Below are 20,753 nucleotides of genomic sequence, written 5' to 3'. Positions count from 1 at the left end.
CAGGGTCCCTGAGCACTCAAAACCAAGGAGCACTAGAGGGGATCCCTTACCTGAACAAACATCTCCTGAACTTGCTCGTCCTCCTCCCTTGTCTCTCCATCACTGGCTTTCCCCAAAGGAAAGGTGAAGAAAAGGTACAGGCACTGCATCAGAGCGACCGGGAGGCCGGATTTGATGATGTTCCACAGCGTTCCCTGAATCCAGAAAACAACGTCACATACAATGACTATTCTACTTCTCCCTGAGTATCTATCCATTTACCCTGCGGCCTTGGGACTCCTGCATCCTATCCCTACTGTCACTCGAAAGTCCTAGACAGTGTGCAGCATAGTGATAAGGTCATGTAGCTGGGCAGTACCTGGTAGGGGGCAGCAGGCATCCTTACAGGACCTCCTACAGCCCACGTTCTGTGTTTATGGCTGCTCCGAGCCGAGATACCAGTGGTTCTCAAACTTTTGTACTGGTGACCCTTTTCACATAGCAAGCATCTGAGTGCGACCCCCCTCATAAATTAAAAACATTTTAAAAATATATTTAACACCATGATAAATGCTGAAGGCAAAGCGGGGTTTGGGGTGGAGGCTGACAGCTTGTGACCCCCCATGTAATAACCTCACGACCTCCTGAGGGGTCCCGACCCCCTGTTTGAGAACCCCTACTATACAGACACCTGAAATGTCCTGCACTAGGAAGTCTGTAGTGGAGTCATGCCAGGGATCCAACCATCAGTCTGACAGGCAGCTCATATCAATGCCTGCCTCATCTTTAGCCACTGGGAACAGACTATAGCAACTGAGATCTGTGATGCTAAGCTGGGAGCAGCATGTATGCAGTTTAGCAGAGGGCTGTGATAACTGCATGTTTGCAGTCTGCTGAGTCATTGCACCTACATTTTAGGAAGAGCATGATTAAAAAAGTAAGAGGCAACCTTTCCAAGAGACTTGACTTTTCTGGCACTAATGAATTAATTTCCTCCCTTCTCCAACAAGGCCTTGTACTAACTAATCAACCGCAGGAATGAGGACGTAACAGTGAGGCTGCTTCGGCTTACAGGGAAGTGATCAGAAACAAGCTAAATAGAGGAGGGGGTGGGTAGTGTACAAAGCTTAGAGACATCTTGTGCTAGATGAAATATCAAACTTTTAAACTCTATGAAGAGCACAAATCGCACCACAGCTATCACACTGTGCCTCTACCAATAAATCAGCCAAAAGGGCCTCTCTCAGTTACGTAGATAATGTTCTTTAATGGCTGTGTGTACGATTTAGTGTCATATATTTGGATGAAAAGAAACCTGTCTGTGCTGCATGGACATCAACTGTCACCTGGCTCTTTTCATAGGAAACAGGGTTTGCAATGTTTCAGAGTGGCAGCCGTGTTAGTCTGTATCCGCAAAAAGGAAAAGGAGGACTTGTGGCACCTCAGTGACTAACACATTTATTTGAGCATAAGCTTGCGTGAGCTACAGCTCACTTCATCGGATGCAATGGAACCCTGGGCCAGATTTTCTCCCTCCCCTGTTGTTGTGCAGTGCTGCTGCTGCTGCCATCCTCCACTCCAGAGGTGGCTGCATTCCAGTGCTGCTGTATGTAGACAGCTTGCAAAGTGCTTTAGGATTCTTCAGGGTGAAAGGGTGCAGATTCCAAGCATGTCAGCAGCAGATCACTAGTGCCCTGCTCAGGTCTCCCCTAGGTGTATAGCTTGGAATAATAAAGCAGGAATGAAGCCGATTCAGGGGAACTGAGCAAAAACAGCTGCCTGGCAGGCAAAGTGGGGCAGAACTCCCCTGTCTTCGCTGAAGGCCAGTTTGTAACCCACACTGGGCATCTTATCTTTGATTTTATGCTTGGAATAACGTTTTGATATAAACTCTGACATTAATGCTCAAGGATAAAGCCTTGGAGACAATACTCACTTACTGAAAACTGGGGGTTTTGTTATTGGAGCGGCTGCCTCACTCCTCTAGCTCCCAGGCCTTTACAGGGAGAAGGTGCTTTTGCTTTCTCTTACCGAGTCAATCTGTGAGAGGAGGTACACCGATCTCAGAAGCACGCAGCCATCTTCCTCTTCCCCTTTCAGCTGCAGCAACCGCGCCACGGCCAGCCGAGCGTCCTCTATCATAACAGTAGACTTCAGTTCCATTAAGGAAGCTGACAGCATTGTACTGAGCAACTCTTAGTGCACTGGGTGAAACTAGCAAAGCTACATTAACTAAGGGCCTAACCCAAAGCCCACTGATGTCAGTGGAAGGACTTTAATAGGCTTTGGATGGGGCACCAAGTGAGCAGTTAGGTAATGCCAATTAGTTGGTTGGTGGAGTTTACAAACTCCCCTGGCAATGCCAACGTAGTTCATAAGCTCTGCCAGCCAAATAGTTCAAGGAATGTACAATGGTCACCGGGAAAGCAATGCAAGGCTCATGATCTTTTGTTTTTATTTTTAAGAAAGAACAAACATTTAAGAAATAAAATGTGAAGAGTTATTACAATGGTCCCCAGGTAGATCAAAAACCAGGGAATGCAGATGGTTCAAAGCAAGTTAACTTGGCACAGCTGGAGCCAGGGCCACAGCTGGTGTAACTCTGCGATGCTCCATTGAAGTCAATGCCAGTTTAAACCAGCTGAAGATCCGGCTTAGTATTTTCTATTGTTGTTTCCCAGCCCTTCCTAAATCCATAGCATAATACATTACAGATGATGGTTAAATTTGGACCACAAAACACACAGGATTGAGCACATCCCAGGCCATGTGCCCTCTGGCTATTACCTGCAGGTTTGCCGTTTAGCTTCTTCTTGATTTCTTTGGTCAGAAGTTTGGAAACCTCACTTGCTAAAAACTGAACGTTGGGGAAAGAGACTATCCCGCCAGACTCTTCCCAGGCCTGAAATACAGAAAATGGGAGCAACTGTTTAGGTGTTGCTGATGCAGGATGTCTGTGTGGCTGGAGAAGCACTTGAGCCCAGTGGGCAGAGCTGAAATTGGCCAAACCAAAGGTTTTTAGCCAATCCTACCAAGATAATTCCTCAAGCAACATTTGCCAGACTCAAACTGCAGGAGTCTGAAGTTAGAAACAAGGTCCAAGAAGATACTTTGAATAATGTAAGGAACCGGTGGTCGTGTGCATACACCACTGCTCCCTACCAGATAGAACTGGAATTGCTTAACTATGTCTCATAGGTCCTATACTGCTCACTGCCAATGGTATCTGTAATTGTGTTGAGTAGCACCCAAACGCACTAGCCATTTTCCAAACACATAAGACACATTCCCTGCCCTGGGGAGCTTACATTTAGAACTGTTTGAAAAATTTTGAACAAAACATTTTCCTATTGGAAAATGGGATTTCAGTTAAGTCTTCCAAAAGAAGAGAGAGAGATTTTGGTGGAATTTTCCATCGAGAAAATCTAAATAAAACCGTTTTGGTCCGTCAAAGTCCTAGGCACCGTGTCAACTCAGGCACAAACAAACCACAGAGGGATCCAGGACTACAACTCCCATGAGGCACAGCAGCAGGGCAGATTGACTCAGAGATAATGTTCACCCAAAAGAAAATGTTTCAGGTTGGCAGACTGAAATGTTTTGAGTCAAGAACATCAACATTTTGTTTGGATTGAATCAGCAAAACTCAACATTTCCAGATCAAAATTTTTTGGAAAGTTTCAACATTTCAACCCTGTCCCAATTTGGGATGAAAACAAATGCTGAAATATCAGAATTTCCTGCAGGATGGAAATGCCGTTTTTCAACCAGCTCTACTTACAGTCTACAAGGAAACAAAACAAAGGGTGGGGAAAGGGACAGGACAACCATTCTCCTCTGGCTCATTAGGTAATAGACTGTGCTTTTGGACTGGGAGCTTGAGTTCCATGTCCCTTATGTCTATGAAGTTCAGAGGTCATAGTAGGCCAGCATAGCGGCCATTGAAATTCCTAGCTGGGTAGGGTTTAGCTACAATAATGTAAAACTAGAGGGGTACACACTTCAATACAGCTGAGCCATATGCCCTGCTGGGCCCTCACCCCCAGTGTGGACAGTTCCCTCACGCACCATTCTCGTCAGAAAATTTTACTGGAAGTCAGGCTTTTCCAGTTTTCCCAATTCTCACCAAAATCAATAGGGTTCTTCCCACTGATGCCTAGAACTTACCACTTCACACTGGAACCCGTGCAGGATATCATCAAACAAACTACAACCCATAGTCAATGGGGACCCCATTCTGAAAGAAATCTTTCCTGAACCCCCTCTTCTGGCCTTCAAACAACCCCCCAACCTCAGCAAGCTCCTCATCAGAAGCAAGCTCCCCACACAACAACTCAAAGCAGCACCAGAATCTGCCAGAACAACAGATGCAAAACCTGCAGACTTAGCTCTAGTGCTACAATGACGAACATCAACCATAACATGCCTTTCAAGAGATCCATGGGTCCTACACATGCATGTGGTGTATCTCATCCAGTGCACTAAATGCCCCAACAACAACTATGTGGGTGAAACCAGACAATCACTATGTTCTCGAATGAACTCACACAGGGAAGAGACAAAACCACCACATCACCTGTGGGTGAACAATTACTACTGCATCATTCAAAACCTTGTTTGCTTCAAGTTCTAGTTTTTTTAGTAGCCAGAGCCTCACAGTGTATCTTGCAATGTGTGAATTTAATGTAGGGAGCAATGCCGAGTACTTTCCCTATAAAGCCCTTTGTGGGACCCACCATCACAGCTCCACCATCAGTACACATGCCAATGCAATTAACCTTGACAGGCCATGTGCTCTGAAAAATTCATTCACAAGACTGAAGATGTCTTTTCCCATAGTTTGCCCGTCAATTCATTTGCAGAATGGCATATCTTTCAGAATTTCCTCCTCATAGCAATACCTAACACACGCAATGAACTGAGCCAAATTCCCAATATCAGTGCTCTCACCAAGTTGTTTGGCAAACTTTGTTTAACTCTAGTCAAAAGTTTCAATTTGATAGCTTCAGAAAGTTAATTGATCCACTAGCTCACTGTATCCCATAACTAAGGAATAGTTTCCAAAGTTTCACCATATTTATCTTCATGCACAATTTGACACATCTTTACCGCAGCTGGTAATACTAATACCTCACCAATGGTATGCAGCTTCATCCACTTAGCAATCAAATATGCTACTTCCAGGGATGCTTTCGGAGCTTTTAATGGCACACTCACTTGTTTTTTCATCATGTCTCTTTGACCGCTCAATAATTGAGCATGGCTTTTGAAAAAAATTATCTTATTTGCACGTTCAGAATGTTTCGTAATTGTAGGCGGGAGGATGTAAGCAGGGTATAAATGAATTCTCCCCTAACAGCTAGCTGGGAAAGGGAGAGACTTCAGGAGCAAACTGTATTTACATGAACCCACCTACTCTGCATAGATTTCCATCGGATGTCGCTCAAAGTGATCAAGTGGCTGGTGCTTGGTTACAAATCACTTTAATATTGAATGCAGGGGTAGTGAAATGCTGTTATCAATGTTGTTGTCTTTATTGTATGAATAAAGGGGAGCAGAACTGCGCTTAACCTGTCCCAAATGAGGGGGTCACCCTCATCTGAAAGGACCTCATTAAGCCAAGGGCTCGAATGCCAGAGCCATGTGAAAGTACAAGGGCTGGACAGAGATATCCCAACCAGGAGATGTGGACTCTCCTTAAGGGTCCCACATCTGGTTTAACCTGTTCCTCCCCATTGCTCAACAATCAATCTATATAGGCTCCATTAGGAGTCTTTTTGTTATTTTAAGTGCTTAAAAGAGTTAACAATCACTTGTAGTGGGACAGCATCTCTGCCCAGCCTCAGAGCTGAAAATCACTAAGAGCTGGGTGGAATTTCAAGGGTCTGACCTGCAGAGGTCACAGCAGAGGCGCAGGTGGCAGAAGGTGACCAGTGAGTGAAAAAGTGGCTAGCAGGGCAGCCAGCAAAGAGGAACCATAGCTGGCAGGGCAGCCATCTATAGCAAGTGCTCAGATAGCAGAGCAAGCACAGTGCCTTCTTCCCCAAGTGGGAGGTGAACGCATACAGCTGCACCTCTGAACTCTGGGTCCTCACTGACCAAGGACAACCACTGTGAGTGCGGTCTGGTGAGGGAGCAGAGAGGGGCACAGTAAAGGAACTTTTGGTTGTAAAACTCAAGAACATGAGGCAGAAGACACTGCCCCACACACACTGGAGTGGGTGTCCTGCTCACAATTTTATGTTTATGAATCCTGCTTGTGGCATTTCCCCTAATTATGGTCTGGTGACTTCCCTTCTCCCATTAAAAGTTTCTTTTCTACATTCAGACTCTGTACTTGCGAGTGGGGAAGTATTTCCTCTCAGAGGAGCCCGGGGAGAGGTGTAATTTTCCCAGGTTACTGGGTGGGGGCTCGAGCCTGTTCTGTATTTTATTGTTGAAGAGGAATCCCTAGATATTGAACCCAGCCCTGGTTGCTGCCGGCTCCACCTGGCAGAAGCATTACAATCATAATGTATCATCTGTGCTTTGACAGTTTAATGCTGTCATTTGCTAATACCTCAAAACGCAAAACACATAGCTGTCATTGCTCATGCTTGACAAGAGTCCATGAGAATCCCAGTTTTATATATTTAATTTGATATTTTCTTAAGTTAAAACGTAAGGTTCTTTAATATAACTTTTCACAGCAGACTCACTAGCGCTAAGACTTGTTGAAGGTTCACATACACGTTCAGCTGCATTACCCTCCATATCAGTGGGTTGTTGGTTTTTTCTTTGTTTGTTTTTAACTTTTATTGGAGTAACGTTAGTATCTGATGAGGAATCAGAAACACTGCAACATTTACTATTACCATCCACAACCAACTTAACCATTTTGTTTGAAAAAGATCAAACTAACCTTTAGGAATACGTACATAAACCGTGCAGTCGAATACTGACTATCCCTAGAGTCTTTGCTTGGCACTTTTTATGGCACCAAAATCTGTGCATTGCTGTAGTGCCCTGTGTGGGAATACGTTTTAAATCCTGCTCCGCAAAGAACATTGCCCCGGCCAGCAGTCGCCGCTCTCCAGCCACCCGGTTCTGAAGGCCGTGCCGCCACCAGCAGCACTGCAGAAGTAAGGGTGGCAAGATGGCGCTAGTAAGTCTGCTGTGAAAAGTGATATTAACAATGTTTCTTTGTGCCCTCCCACAGAGAGCCTCTTGCGCCCCCCGTTTGCATACCACTGCCTTAGAATATGTGCTAACTACTTATGCTAAAACTATCTGTTCAATCTCGTACTTATCTGTGACACTCTGGGTACCTTTCCCACACCGGAAGAAGAGCCCCTGTGTAGCTCAAAAGCTTGTCTCTCTCACCAACAGCAGTTGGTCCAATAAAAGATATTACCTCACCCACCTTGTCTCTCTAGAATGTTCCCTGGAATTTTGGAACTGATCGGATGTGGTTTTCAAGAGAGTTATCACATTACAGACAGACAGAGAAATGCCACTGAGTTGAGCACAGGGCCTTATTTCACTCAGCTGACAAACTGATTCTTTGGTACAACTTAAATCTGACTAAAGGAAATATTTCAACACTTCAGAAATCAACTAATGACAACAGACACTCACAGCCCAGGGTCTGCAACCACTCCACAAAGCATGGCAAGCACCTCTGAGCCAGTGTATTCTCTCATATTTACAGATGCGGGGGTGGGCGAGGAAAAGACACACCACAGAGAATACATAACCTGCCCAAGGCTGGACAGTGAGTTAGTGGCACAGCTGGCAACAAAACCCAGAAGCCTTGATCTCCCATTCCCTGGTCTGGTTGTTAGATAGTGTGGCTTAGTGAACAGAGCACTGGAGTAGGACTCAGAAAACCTGGGTTCTATTTCCGGGCCTGCTGGGTCAGCACATTATAAGTTGTACTGACTTTGTACATCCTTGCTACAAATGAGCAGAGAGTGTGATTGCATTGTGCCCCTACCAATTCAATTTTTAACCCAATCAATAATATATATATAAAATGTGTGTGTGTATATAAGTGTCAAGCCAACTTAAAATAATGTTCTTGTAACTGAGAACCTGTGTTGTAGATATTTGGTCATATACTGCTTCACCACTGCCCTTGCATGTGACACAGGGGTTTGTAGTGGTGGGGATCATTCAGCTGGGCAAATGGAACTGCAAGAAATCCATGGGGGCCCTTACTGAGATCCAATGAAGTGAGCTGTAGCTCACGAAAGCTTATGCTCAAATAAATTGGTTAGTCTCTAAGGTGCCACAAGTACTCCTTTTCTTTTTGCGAATACAGACTAACACGGCTGCTACTCTGAAACCTGAGATGTAATGGTTGTCTCTATGCTGCGTACCGTTGCCACTTCAGGGTGAAACAGGAATAGATCTCCAATCTTCCTGCTCTGAAAGCACAAGCCCCTACCACTTAGGAGAAGACTCACTAGCCACTAGCAGAATAGGGCCCAGGACACAAAGCTGTGCAGTTCCATTTGGATCCAGCAATGGTACACCCACAGCTTCATCATAACACAGTACTAGTGCAAAAACCTTGCTGAAAGGCCACCATGCTCCCATTGTATACTCCAAGAGAGGAGTTGGATTCAATGGCTAAACATGGGCCACTCTCCCAACTCTGGATATTCTGTCTCCCCAGAACCAGGTGTCATGCCCAACTTGCTCCCAGACTTGAAGGTCAAACCGACTCCCCTCCTTTACTGGTAACTCATATAACAAACCTCAGCCTGAGCTCTCTCGCCAACCCAGAATATTCCTCAGGTTTCTTTCCTAGGACACCTCCCTGCCTCTGTGGCATCGGCCATGCCCAGCTCTCGGATCTTGCTAGCGCAAACAAGCTGCACCTGCCTCAGTGAATCAACAAAATGCACTCAGCGGTTTTACACAGGGTTCTAACTCTACTAACAAGGTAGTTCAACAGAGGAGCCTTGGTTTCCTATGCAAGATCATAGACCTTGTCACACTTCCATTGGGGAGGACTTAATGTTCCTCTGGAGCATCAGCTCCTGCCCAGTGCTGGATGGCAGGATAGGAGATCTTGGCTGGATCAAAGGCCAACCGTATAATAAATCAATAACTCCAATGCTCTCAATAGCATGAAGAGCCACAGGAGAAGCTGTGGGGGTCACGCTGCCCTGCCCTGGGTGTGAGTCACATGCACAATGTTTCCACTAACCCCGTCAGACCGTGGGCCCGGATGACTCATGGAGCCCTTGTGCTCCGCCTGTGAAGCAACCGTCCCCTCCTCCTGCCTACAGCCGCGGGAAACAGAACCAAAACTCTGCTTAAGTGCAAAGGTTCCAAACGTGTAATGGCCATGGAGTGATGCACAAAGGAAGGGAAAAGCAAAGAGGGGGAGGAAGGTACTGCAAAGGGCAGTCATCTTAATTAGAAAGAGGAACTGGGGCTTACAAGCCCCCAGGCAACCTCCCGTGGCTGAAAATCTTACGACATACACAAACTGAGCTAGGATTTTCGTCCCCAAGTACAGGCCAGGGAGGGAGGGAGGATTTCACAAGAAAGGAGAAAAAGACCACGTGGTAAAAATCCTGATTCTCTTTAGAGTTAAAGGGCTCAATTCTCTGTGATGCAAATCTGCAGAGTTCTAGGTCATCTGGCCCAGAATGCTCACATTGTGCAAAGTTCTGCTGATTCATCCCAGGGAACTGGGAAAACTCTTCACTGAAAACACTATAATGAACCTATGGCCCAAGGAGTTCACGGCTCCCTTTCTGGATTGCAGCGTAGCCATTCAAGGTTCTTAGGAATTTAAAGTTCACTATCAGTGGGCAGTAGTGAGTTCTGGGAATCCACTTTCCACCAGCAGTCATACTAGGATGTGTGTGGAAAGCAAACGCACAAGGGGTGTGAATATGTCCAAGGAGACCTTGTTTATAAATGTGACTGTCTCTGCACTTCTGCGCGTGCATCATGGGGAAGAGAAACCCTTCCTCCTAGGTGTGCTAAAGATCATTTTTTTCTTCATAGTTGTCATAAATATAAAGGGAAGGGTAAACCCCTTTGAAATCCCTCCTGGCCAGGGGAAAGCTCCTCTCACCTGTAAAGGGTTAAGAAGCTAAAGATAACCTCGCTGGCACCTGACCAAAATGACCAATGAGGAGACAAGATACTTTCAAAAGCTGGGAGGAGGGAGAGAAACAAAGGGTCTGTGTCTGTCTATATGCTGGTCTTTACCGGGGATAGACCAGGAATGGAGTCTTAGAACTTTTAGTAAGTAATCTAGCTAGGTATGTGTTAGATTATGATTTCTTTAAATGGCTGAGAAAAGAATTGTGCTGAATAGAATAACTATTTCTGTCTGTGTATCTTTTTTGTAACTTAAGGTTTTGCCTAGAGGGGTTCTCTATGTTTTTTTAATCTAATTACCCTGTAAGATATCTACCATCCTGATTTTACAGGGGGGATTTCTTTATTTCTATTTACTTCTATTTTTATTAAAAGTCTTCTTGTAAGAAAACTGAATGCTTATTCATTGTTCTCAGATCCAAGGGTTTGGGTCTGTGGTCACCTATGCAAATTGGTGAGGCTTTTTATCCAACATTTCCCAGGAAAGGGGGGTGCAAGTGTTGGGAGGATTGTTCATTGTTCTTAAGATCCAAGGGTCTGGGTCTGTAGTCACCTAGGCAAATTGGCGAGGCTTTTTACCAAACCTTGTCCAGGAAGTGGGGTGCAAGGTTTTGGGAAGTATTTTGGGGGGAAGGACGCGTCCAAACAGCTCTTCCCCAGTAACCAGTATTAGTTTGGTGGTGGTAGCGGCCAGTCCAAGGACAACGGGTGGAATATTTTGTACCTTGGGGAAGTTTTGACCTAAGCTGGTAAAGATAAGCTTAGGAGGTTTTTCATGCAGGTCCCCACATCTGTACCCTAGAGTCCAGAGTCGGGGAGGAACCTTGACAATAGTGGTAGATAAAAAAAAAAACATGACTTCCTGCTTTTCTGCATAGCTCTAAATCCTTAAATTTCTAGCTTTGGGTGGACACTCAAAAGAACTTCTGCAACAGCAAGCTGGATGTCTAACATCCTCAATCCTTTGAAAGTTTCACTCCAAAAAAAATCCCTTCCATAGAAGTAATACTGAATAGCAAAGATTTTCTGAAGCTACTATATACAGTCACTTCTGGCTAACTCCAGTTTATTTCTTGTTGATTGACTGGGGTGTGAACTCCTGAATAAGGCTGTGTGAAATACTGGCAACTTGATACTTTTTGGGGTCCCTTCCAGGCCTACATAGCTCTGATTGCTTGGTGTCTGAAGCTTTTGTGTTTCATTGCAACTTTGTGTTTTTCCTCCCTATCAGTCACAAGAAACTTGCAATGTTTTGCTCCAAAATAGCATCAGTTTGGAGTAACTGTTTTTACACTTGGAAGTGAGTCCATCTTGGATGAAACCCTCAAGGTTTAAAATTCTGGATTTTAAAATTTCCTTGAGACAAATCCAACTTTGCATTGAAGTGTTGCGGAAAAAAAATTTTCACTACTGCTGAGACACTGCCTAAACCGTCCTGGGATGGCCTAAAGGGACCCGTGAGGGAGCTTTTACGAACAATTTCACTTCCACAGGTCTCTGGTGGTAGAATCAGGACTCCCCTCCCCACAGAACCCATGAGGAATTACACTTGCTGACCAGGGGCCAGATCGCAACTGCCCCATGTGGCCCCTTATTGCCAGCTAGGCTGGCGTACTAGGACCGGAGGATAAGCAAGTACCCCACAACCTCCCTTAGGGAATATCCTTGGTCCACTCCTAGAGCCAGCTCCACGAGCTCTGTGTTGCCAGCATTCTGGGATGGGGACGGGGCTGGGGGGGGAGTGGGAGGTGGATCAAGCCAGGAGGCAGAATGGCAGGACATGAACCCCAGTGATTTCTACACCCTTACAGTAGCCCACAGGGGCCACTTCAGAGGTCAGGGATGCCCTAACCCATGCCAGGGCCAAACCAGTCCCCAGTCCCTAAGAGTAGGGGTTGCACAACCAGCTTTTAGGGCCCAATCCTCTAAATTTACTACCACGAGGAGTCTCGTGAAACGACAGAGCCTCCTCGTCCTCGCAGGGGACAGGGTGATGTGGGTGCCTGGGTGGGATTGGGCCCTTGCCTTCTAGAGAAGAGCAGCTGCCTCTCCCTGTCCTCTCCACTCTGCTGCCTCAACAACCTGCCTTTAGGGGTATGTCTACACTGCAGTCATGAGGTGCAATTGCAGCCAGTGTAGACATACCCACGCGAGCGTTAATCTAGCTAGCTTAGGGGCCAGAGCCGCAAAGCCAAAGCAGCTTCACTTCTGATTTCTTTCCCTCCCAACATAGATGGTTTCTCCTTCCCTTAACAAGCCTTGATTCCTGGGTGTGTGCCAGCCCAGGCCAGATACTGACTGGGGGCTGTGGCTGGCCAAGCCTACCTAAGGAGTGGGCGTCCCCTAATTCAATTGGAGCGCAAAGGGGGAACCCAGAGAGAAGCGCAGCTAGCAAAGGGAGAACAGAAACTCAGAGTAAGGTTGTGCCCTCTGCAAGGGTTGTGTGTCACTGTTGCACTGTTCCAGGCAATGCATGGGGAGGGGAGCGCAGCATGGCACAGTGCAACAGTGTTTAAAAAGCACATGGGCCCTGTTGACAGAAACCGGCCAAGCCGATAAGTGCCTGAGTCAAAGTAGAGTGTCTTTTAAAGGTCAAGGCTGAAATTCTGGCCCCCTGGAAGTCAGTCAGAATTTTGCCATTGACTCAGAGGGGCAAGGGTTTCCCCCAACACATACAGAGTCTGTTCAATGCTTGCAGGCAGGAGGAGGCAGGTTCCTGAACTTGGGGACAGTCACACTTGTATGTGAACAAAGCCCCAGGGGAAGGAGAAAGTGGCAGCTGAGGGAGGCTTTCACTTTTCACCTGATAGAACATTAACCAGACCTTTGTGCTACAGAAACACACAGGCGCAGTGGGGGAAGCTGCAGGTTTAAAACACTCAGGCTCACCAGCAGCAAATCTTCAAGTCGCAATGGGACCGGACAGGCCGTTGGCTGGTTAAGCAGTACAAAAAAGGAGCGATGGATGAACACAAAGTGTTTGCTCATTCATTCATTGGGTCAGATCATTCATGGCTTCTGAGAGTTCAGACGGCTGCCGTTTGACTGGTGAAATATCAGCCAAACCTGAAAGAGTCATGGATTTTAACCACAAGCAACTATTTCTCTGAAAACATGGACTAGAAAGGATGTTACTGATTAGCTGTCATGGGCCATGTTGTACCTGACAGGCACAGGCCTGAGTTAGGGAATGGGCAGAACTGGAGGTGGGGGAGCTTAGGTGTGGATTTCACAGTCCTTCCCGGAGCACGAAATCGAGCAATGCAGGGCTGAAAGGGACCCAAAAAGTCATCAAGGCCAGGCCCCTTCGCAGAGGCAGGGCCAAATAAACCTGGACCATCCCTGACAGGTGTTTGTCCAGCCTGTTCTTAACAGCCTCCAATGAAGGGGATTCCACAATTTCCTTGGTAGCCTGTTCCAGAGCTCAACTACCCTTACAGTTAGAAAGTTTCTCCTAATATCTAACCTAAAACTCCCTTGCTGCAGATGAAGCCCATTACTTGTTGTCCTACCCTTCAGTGGACAAGGAGAACCACTGATCACCATCCTCTTTATAACAGCCCTTAACATGTTTGAAAACTTATCAGGACCCCCCTCAGTCTTCTTTTCTTGGGACTAAATACGGCCAATTTTTTTAACCTCTCTCTACATGTTCGGTTTTCTAAACCTTTTATCATTTGTGTGGCTCTCCTCTGGACTCTCCAATTTGTCCACATCTTTCCTAAAATGTGGCACCCAGAACTGGACACAGCACTCTAGTGGGGACCCCACCAATGCTGAGTAAAACAGGACAATTACCTCCCATGTCTTACATACAGCACTCCTGTTAATACAGTGGTTCTCAAACTTTTGTACTGGTGACCCTTTTCACATAGCAAGCCTCTGAGTGCGACCCCCCTTATAAATAAAAACCACTTTTTAATATATTTAACACCATTGTAAATGCTGGAGGCAAAGAGGGGTTTAGGCTGACAGCTCGCGACCCCCCCCCGTAATAACATCGTGACCCCCCGGGGTCCCAACCCCCAGTTTGAGAACCCCTGTGTTAGTACATCCCAGAGTGATATTAGCCTTTTTTGTAGCTGCATCACATTGTTGACTCACATTTCATTTTTGATGCACTAGACCCCCCAGATCCACCTAACCAGTTATTCCCCATTGTGTAGTTGTGCATTTGATTTTTCCTTCCTATGTGAAGTACTTTGCACTTGTCTTTATTGAATTTCAGCTCATTGATTTCAGACCAATTCTCTAATTTGTCAAGGTGGTTTTGAATTCGAATCCTGTCCTCCAAAGTGCTTGCAACCCCTCCCAACTTGGCGTCATCTGCGAATTTTATAAACATACTCCCCACTCCATTATCCAAATGGATTAACAAAACTATTTAATAGTACTGGACCCAGGACCAACCCCTGAGGGACCCCATACACCCTCCCAGTTTGACAATAAACCATTGATAACTGCTGTTTGAATACACAAAAAGAAAAGGAGTACTTGTGGCACCTTAGAGACTAACAATTTATTTGAGCATAAGCTTTTGTGAGCTAAAGCTCACTTCATCAGATGCATTCAGTGGAAAATACAGTGGGGAGATTTATATACATAGAGAACACGAAACAATGGGTGTTACTATACACACTGTAACGAGAGTGATCACTTAAGATGAGCTATTACCAGCAGGAGAGCGGGGGGGGGGGGGGGGGAAGAGAGAAAAACTTTTGTACTGATAATCAAGATGAGCCATTTCTAGCAGTTGACAAGAATGTCTGAGGAACAGTGGGGGGGGGGGAAATAAACATGGGGAGATAATTTTACTTTGTGTAATGACCCATCCACTCCCAGTCTCTATTCAAGCCTAAGTTAATTGTATCCAGTTTGCAAATTAATTCCAATTCAGCAGTCTCTCCTTGGAGTCTGTTTTTGAAGGTTTTTTGTTGAAGAATTGCAACTTTTAGGTCTATAATCGAGTGACCAGAGAGATTGAAGTGTTCTCTGATTGGTTTTTGAATGTTATAATTCCTGCTGTCTGATTTGTGTCCATTTATTCTTTTACATAGACATTGTCCAGTTTGACCAATGTACATGGCAGAGGGGCATTGCTGGCACATGATGGCATTGGTAGATGTGCAGGTGAACGAGCCTCTGATAGTGTGGCTGATGTTATTAGGCCCTATGATGGTGTCCCCTGAATAGATATGTGGACACAGTTGGCAACGGGCTTTGTTGCAAGGATAGGTTCCTGGGTTAGTGGTTCTGTTGTGTGGTGTGTGGTTGCTGGTGAGTATTTGCTTCAGGTTGGAGGGCTGTCTGTAAGCAAGGACTGGCCTGTCTCCCAAGATCTGTGAGAGTGATGGGTTGTCCTTCAGGATAGGTTGTAGATCCTTGAGGATGCGTTGGAGAGGTTTGCTGAAGGTGAAGGCTAGTGGCGTTCTGTTATTTTCTTTGTTGGGCCTGTCCTGTAGTAGGTGACTTCTGGGTACTCTTCTGGCTCTGTCAATCTGTTTCTTCACTTCAGCAGGTGGGTATTGTAGTTGTAAGAATGCTTGATAGAGATCTTGTAGGTGTTTGTCTCTGTCTGAGGGGTTGGAGCAAATGCGGTTGTATCGTAGAGCTTGGCTGTAGACAATGGATTGTGTGGTGTGGTCTGGGTGAAAGCTGGAGGCATGTAGCTAGGAATAGCGGTCAGTAGGTTTCTCGTATAGGGTGGTGTTTATGTGACCATCGCTTATTAGCACCATAGTGTCCAGGAAGTGGATCTCTTGTGTGGACTGGTCCAGGCTGAGGTTGATGGTGGGAGGGGTTTTCTCCCCCCTCTCTCCCACCTCCCCCTTTCTCCTGCTAGTAATAGCTCATCTTAAGTGATCACTCTCCTTACAGTGTGTATGGTAACACCTATTGTTTCATGTTCTTTATGTATATAAATCTCCCCACTGTATTTTCCACTGAATGTATCCGATGAAGTGAGCTTTAGCTCATGAAAGCTTATGTTCAAATAAATTTGTTAGTCTCTAAGGTACCACAAGTACTCCTTTTCTTTTTGCGAATACAGACTAACATGGCTGGTACTCTGAAAGCTGTTTGAATACGGTCTCTTAATCATCTGTGCACCCACCTTACAGCAATTTCATCTAGACCACATTTCCTTGAGAATGTCACGTGGGATTGTGTCAAAAGCCTTAATAAAAAATGAAGATATATCACATCTACTGCTTTCCCCCCTTCCACTGGGCCAGGAACTGCATCAAATAGGAAGTTAGGTTGGTTTAACACAATTTTTTCTTGGAAAATCCATGCTGGCTATTCCTTATAACCTTATCCCCCAGATTGTTTAATAATTTGTCCCAGTATCTTTCCAGGTATCAATGGTAGGCTGACTGGTCTATAATCCCCATGTCCTCTTTTTAAAAGACAGGCACTATGTTTGCCCTTCTCTGGTCCTCTGTGACCTCACCCATCCTCCCGGAGTTATTGAAGATCAGTTACTCAGAAGTAATCGGTCACCATTCAACTTTTTAGTGGGGAATGAAACAAATGAGGCACTAAACACCACAGCTTTCTTGATGTCATAAGTTATAAGCTCTCCTTCCTTTTCTCTTGTTCCCAATGTATTTAAAGATCCTCTTTTTATTGCCTTTTATGTCCCTTGCCAGGTGTAATTGAATTTGTGTCTCCCAGCACACATGGTGCACTATGCTCCCACTCCTTGCCTTTTCCCAACTCCTTTGGGGCCATTTGGCCCCCGGGGGCGCAATTTGCATACAGCAATCTGTGCAGCTATGTAAAAGCTATGAACAGTCCAGACCTCTGGTTCCTGCCTCCCCACACTCCTATTGCGAAACACTGCCCTGACTAGTTGGGGAGCATAAACAGTGACTTTGGTGACTAATCACTCACACAGCATGAATAGCAAAAACTTGCCCCCAAAATGGACTGCCATCAAAACCAAGACTCTTTTGCAGGAAAATGTCATTGTGGGAGGTGGTGCCTGAAATCTGGATCTAAATGTTCTGACCCATCACTACTTGGATCTTCAATAGCAGAGTGTGACTGTTACATGCTGAGATTTGCAGCTAGATTGAGTTTGAAGCCACAGCATCATTTATGCAGCCATAACGTATTTGAAACTAGGAACAATTTTCTATCCATCCCACTAGGTTCTATTGCCGTGTCTACTGCTGTAAGAGCAGAGCTCCTTTCACCACTGTGGATACATATTTGCCCCTGTCAAACAAAAGCAGCACTCCAGGTTTCAATCAACAGCAGGGGATGCGGGAGATGGTGGGTGTAGCCCCTCTGGAAGCAGCAATCACTAGGTTTTGTCCTGAAAGCCTCTTGCAAATGGGAGCTCTGGGGGAAGCATCTGTAGGAAGTGGCAATATGGTCTAGTGGTTAGAGCACTTGATTGGGACTCAGGAAATCAAGGATCTATTCCTACTTCTGCCAATGGCCTCCTGGGTGACCCTGGGCAAGTCACATCACCTCTCTGTACCTCATTTTCCCCTCTGTAAAATGGCTTAGAGCACAAAGTACATATTGCAACAGACACATGGACTATCAACAGCATGATTGTTACAGTTAACTGGCTTTCGTGCACAAGTGTGCTCTTTGCTTCCTTTGTAAAGCACCTTGAGATCTACCAATGAACAGGGCTGTGTAAGAGCTAGGTATTATTATTCCAAGAATTGATCCGGACATCATTTACTCTGTGCTCTCTGTCCATCAGGTTGCATAAACCAAACAGTTTGCCCATCCCAGCCTAACCTGTACCCAGACCTGATCCGCATCCCTTCTTAACAAGGGGCACCGCTGGTGTAACCCTTCCCATGCCACACCAATTCCATTCCCGCTTTGAAACATGCTCATCCACTGGCAGATCCTTTGCTTCCATCTGCCCAGTCCCCCAAACTACAGCTCCCCAATGTAATCACACACACCGCAGGGGCTGTTAGAAGGGTGGCTGAAGGACAAAAGCACCCCACAAAGGAGCTACAGAACAGACCTTGTAGCATACAAGGCATACCCCCACCCACAGTGTAAATGACGACCACGCTAGGTGCGGGGCAAGAGAGAATTAGGGGTAAAGCCTCTAGCCAGGCCACTAAGACAGCAGAAGAGCAAACCTTTACGAAGAGGGGAAGGAAGCCCAGCAGCCTCCTCTGCTGCTCTTCTGGGATGAGGTAGGGAGACGCCTGCTCGTACTCCAGAAACTCCTTGGCTAGGGTCTCCCACAGGAGAGCAGGGCACTGGTGCTGCCTCTCCCCACTGGCCTCAGGCAGTGCCAGGGCTTCCACATCACTGTCAGGTCCCGGCTCCTGCCCTGTCTCGTCCAGAAAATCCCCCTGCTGCTTTGGGAGCTCTTCTACTGGGTCCATGCCGTGGCCAAACAGACCTGAGTTTAAAAACAAGGGTTATTTTTATGATTGCCAACCCTCCAGGATTGTCCTGAAGTCTCCAGGAATTAAAGATTATGTTATGCAATGAAACCTCCAGGAATATGTCCAACCAAAATTGTCAACCTTAATTATTTTCTTGAAGGATTTTCCATGAAGAGCTGATTTATTGCTCTTTGCACAGGGGAAACAGCCAGACTGAATCTCAGTGGCTTTCTTTTCAGACTAAGGGCAGCCACCAGAATAAACTCTACAGGAGAGAGCACACGGTGTGGGTCTCACTTGTAACATGCTGCACTTGCTGTCTCACCAAATGGCAGTTGCAGCCCATTGAAGGTGCGATACCCAGAAACAGTCTCAACACTCAGAAGCTGCTGAGTAACAGATCCCTGTCGTTAGTTAGTTAAGTCTTTCCCAGTCAGAAAGGCTAATCAGCCCCCAAGCTCCATAGTTATTTTTCTTGGTCTTCTCTTAATCCCTTTCACTTTGTGCACATCTGTTGGGTGTCAGTATGCTCCAAATGGGATGCAGTATTTATATGCAGTCGCACAGGACTCATGTAGAGAGGCCTCCCTGCTCCAAGACACGATCTCACCTGGTCACAAATCACCAAATCACATGGGATGAAGTCCTGGCCCCACTGAAGTCAACGGCAAAATTCCAATAGACTTCAGTTGGGGCCAGGGTTTCACTCAGTGCCTCTTTTTTGCTGCCATATCCCCTTGTGAGCTCAGATGTAACTTTCTGTCCACTGTCACCCCTAAGTCTTACTGCTTCCCACATCCTTCCTGGCCATTTGGGCTCGATCCTGCAGGATGTGGAGTGCTCTGGCCGGCAAAGCACGTAAGCATGTCAGTGGGACTGCTCACGTACTTAAAGTCAAGTGCCTGCTTCAGTGTGTTGCTGGATGGGGTTGTCCTCCTCGGAGCTGCCATGTGTAATGAGATGATTGGCATAGCTTTGCATATAACCCTAACGAAGGGGGGGGATTGATCACTGGTGACTGGAGCAGCTCCCCTATTCTGTGCCCCTCTTCCCCCCACTCAGTCACAGCCTGCCCCCCTTTTTCTGTGCTTCCCTGCCTCAGTTCCCCTCCAGCCTCTTCCTCCTCATTCAGCCCAGTTCCATCTGCCCCTTCCCCCTCCCCCCGTCCACCTCACTCCTTGTCTATTCCATTTGCCATCATCACCACTTCCTCCTCCGGGCAGGTTCCACACTGGCAGCCACTTAACACCATGCAGCACGGCTGCCTCTAGTGGCCACCAGGTGCAACTGCAGCTCAGCCAACCACACGCAATTCAGGCTGGGCTGGGGAATGCATGATACCGGGCTATCCTGCCTCTGCCTTGAAAGGTGGCATCGGGGGAAATCAGGGACCTGCAGACTGTTGAAGACAGCAGGGTCTGGTTACCGCTTTCTACCATCTCTCCTTGCAATCGTTTGTTACATATAAGCTCTCTACTCATTGCTGAGAGCAACCCTCACAAGCGCAACATGCGAATGCTATGGAACTCGCATAGGCTTTACCTGTTGGACAGAGACAATTGATAGAGCACTAGGTTAGGACTCAAGAGACCTGGGTTCTAGCCCTGGCTCTGCCGCTGGCCTGCTGGATAACCTTGGGCAAGTCACATCCTCACTCTGTGCCGCAGTTTCCACGTTTGTAATATGGGGATAAAGACGCTGACCTGCTTTGTAAAACACTCGGATGTCTATGGATTACAAGTGAGGGATTATTACTAGAGGGTGGCACACTTCGAATGTACAGCTCCGCCCACACAGGCAACAGTCAGAACCTTGCTACCACTAGAGCCAGCTGATGCCCATGCAGGCCAGAGTCGGGGAGAGGGACCCACTGATGGGGGAACTGGCCAAAGTAGGGGAGTGAGTCTGCCAGTAGCCTCAATTTAAGCCCACAGGGCGCCCTTCTGATGCTGCAGGCAGGGGAAGCTCTATGGTGCCCTAAACTTATTCTCTCCCTGAAGTCACTGCCTTGTCCCTATATCCAGAGGGTCTGCTCCCTGCCATGGGCCTCTGTGAGGTCATGCCTCACTCCTGTATCCAGAGTCACAATACTTAGATTAGAGGAAATCAGGTTTTTCCAATTCTCACCCACATCAATAAGATTCTGCCCACTGACACCTAGATCATTCCCTGGAATTTTGGAATTGATCAGATGCATTTTTCAAAAAACTACCATGAGACAGACAGAGAAATGCCATGGAGTTGAATGTAAGAGCTCACTTCACTTGCCCAATTTATTAATACATGAACTAA

At 46.4% G+C, this 20,753-nt stretch overlaps 1 protein-coding gene across 15 annotated transcripts in view; it reads right to left on the bottom strand.

Moving 5' to 3' along the window:
• WDFY4 (WDFY family member 4) overlaps positions 1–20,753 on the bottom strand; it is a 247,143-nt gene that overhangs the window by 208,557 nt on the left and 17,833 nt on the right. For 14 of the 15 annotated variants that reach the window (XM_073353062.1, XM_073353061.1, XM_073353064.1 and 11 more), the window contains 4 exons: positions 18,207–18,475; positions 2,767–2,881; positions 2,011–2,114; positions 51–194 (listed from right to left, as the gene is read on the bottom strand). In XM_073353062.1, coding sequence (XP_073209163.1) covers positions 51–194; positions 2,011–2,114; positions 2,767–2,881; positions 18,207–18,458 — 615 coding nt within the window. In that variant the 5' untranslated portion in view covers positions 18,459–18,475. The remainder of the gene's footprint in view (positions 1–50; positions 195–2,010; positions 2,115–2,766; positions 2,882–18,206; positions 18,476–20,753) is intronic. The other variant, XM_073353066.1, reaches the window with a different exon arrangement.

The sequence above is a fragment of the Lepidochelys kempii genome, chromosome 7 (genome assembly GCF_965140265.1).
Source record: "Lepidochelys kempii isolate rLepKem1 chromosome 7, rLepKem1.hap2, whole genome shotgun sequence".
NCBI lineage: Eukaryota > Metazoa > Chordata > Testudines > Cheloniidae > Lepidochelys > Lepidochelys kempii.
Note: the sequence above shows the minus strand (reverse complement) of the source record. Positions and strands in the feature narration are given on the sequence as shown.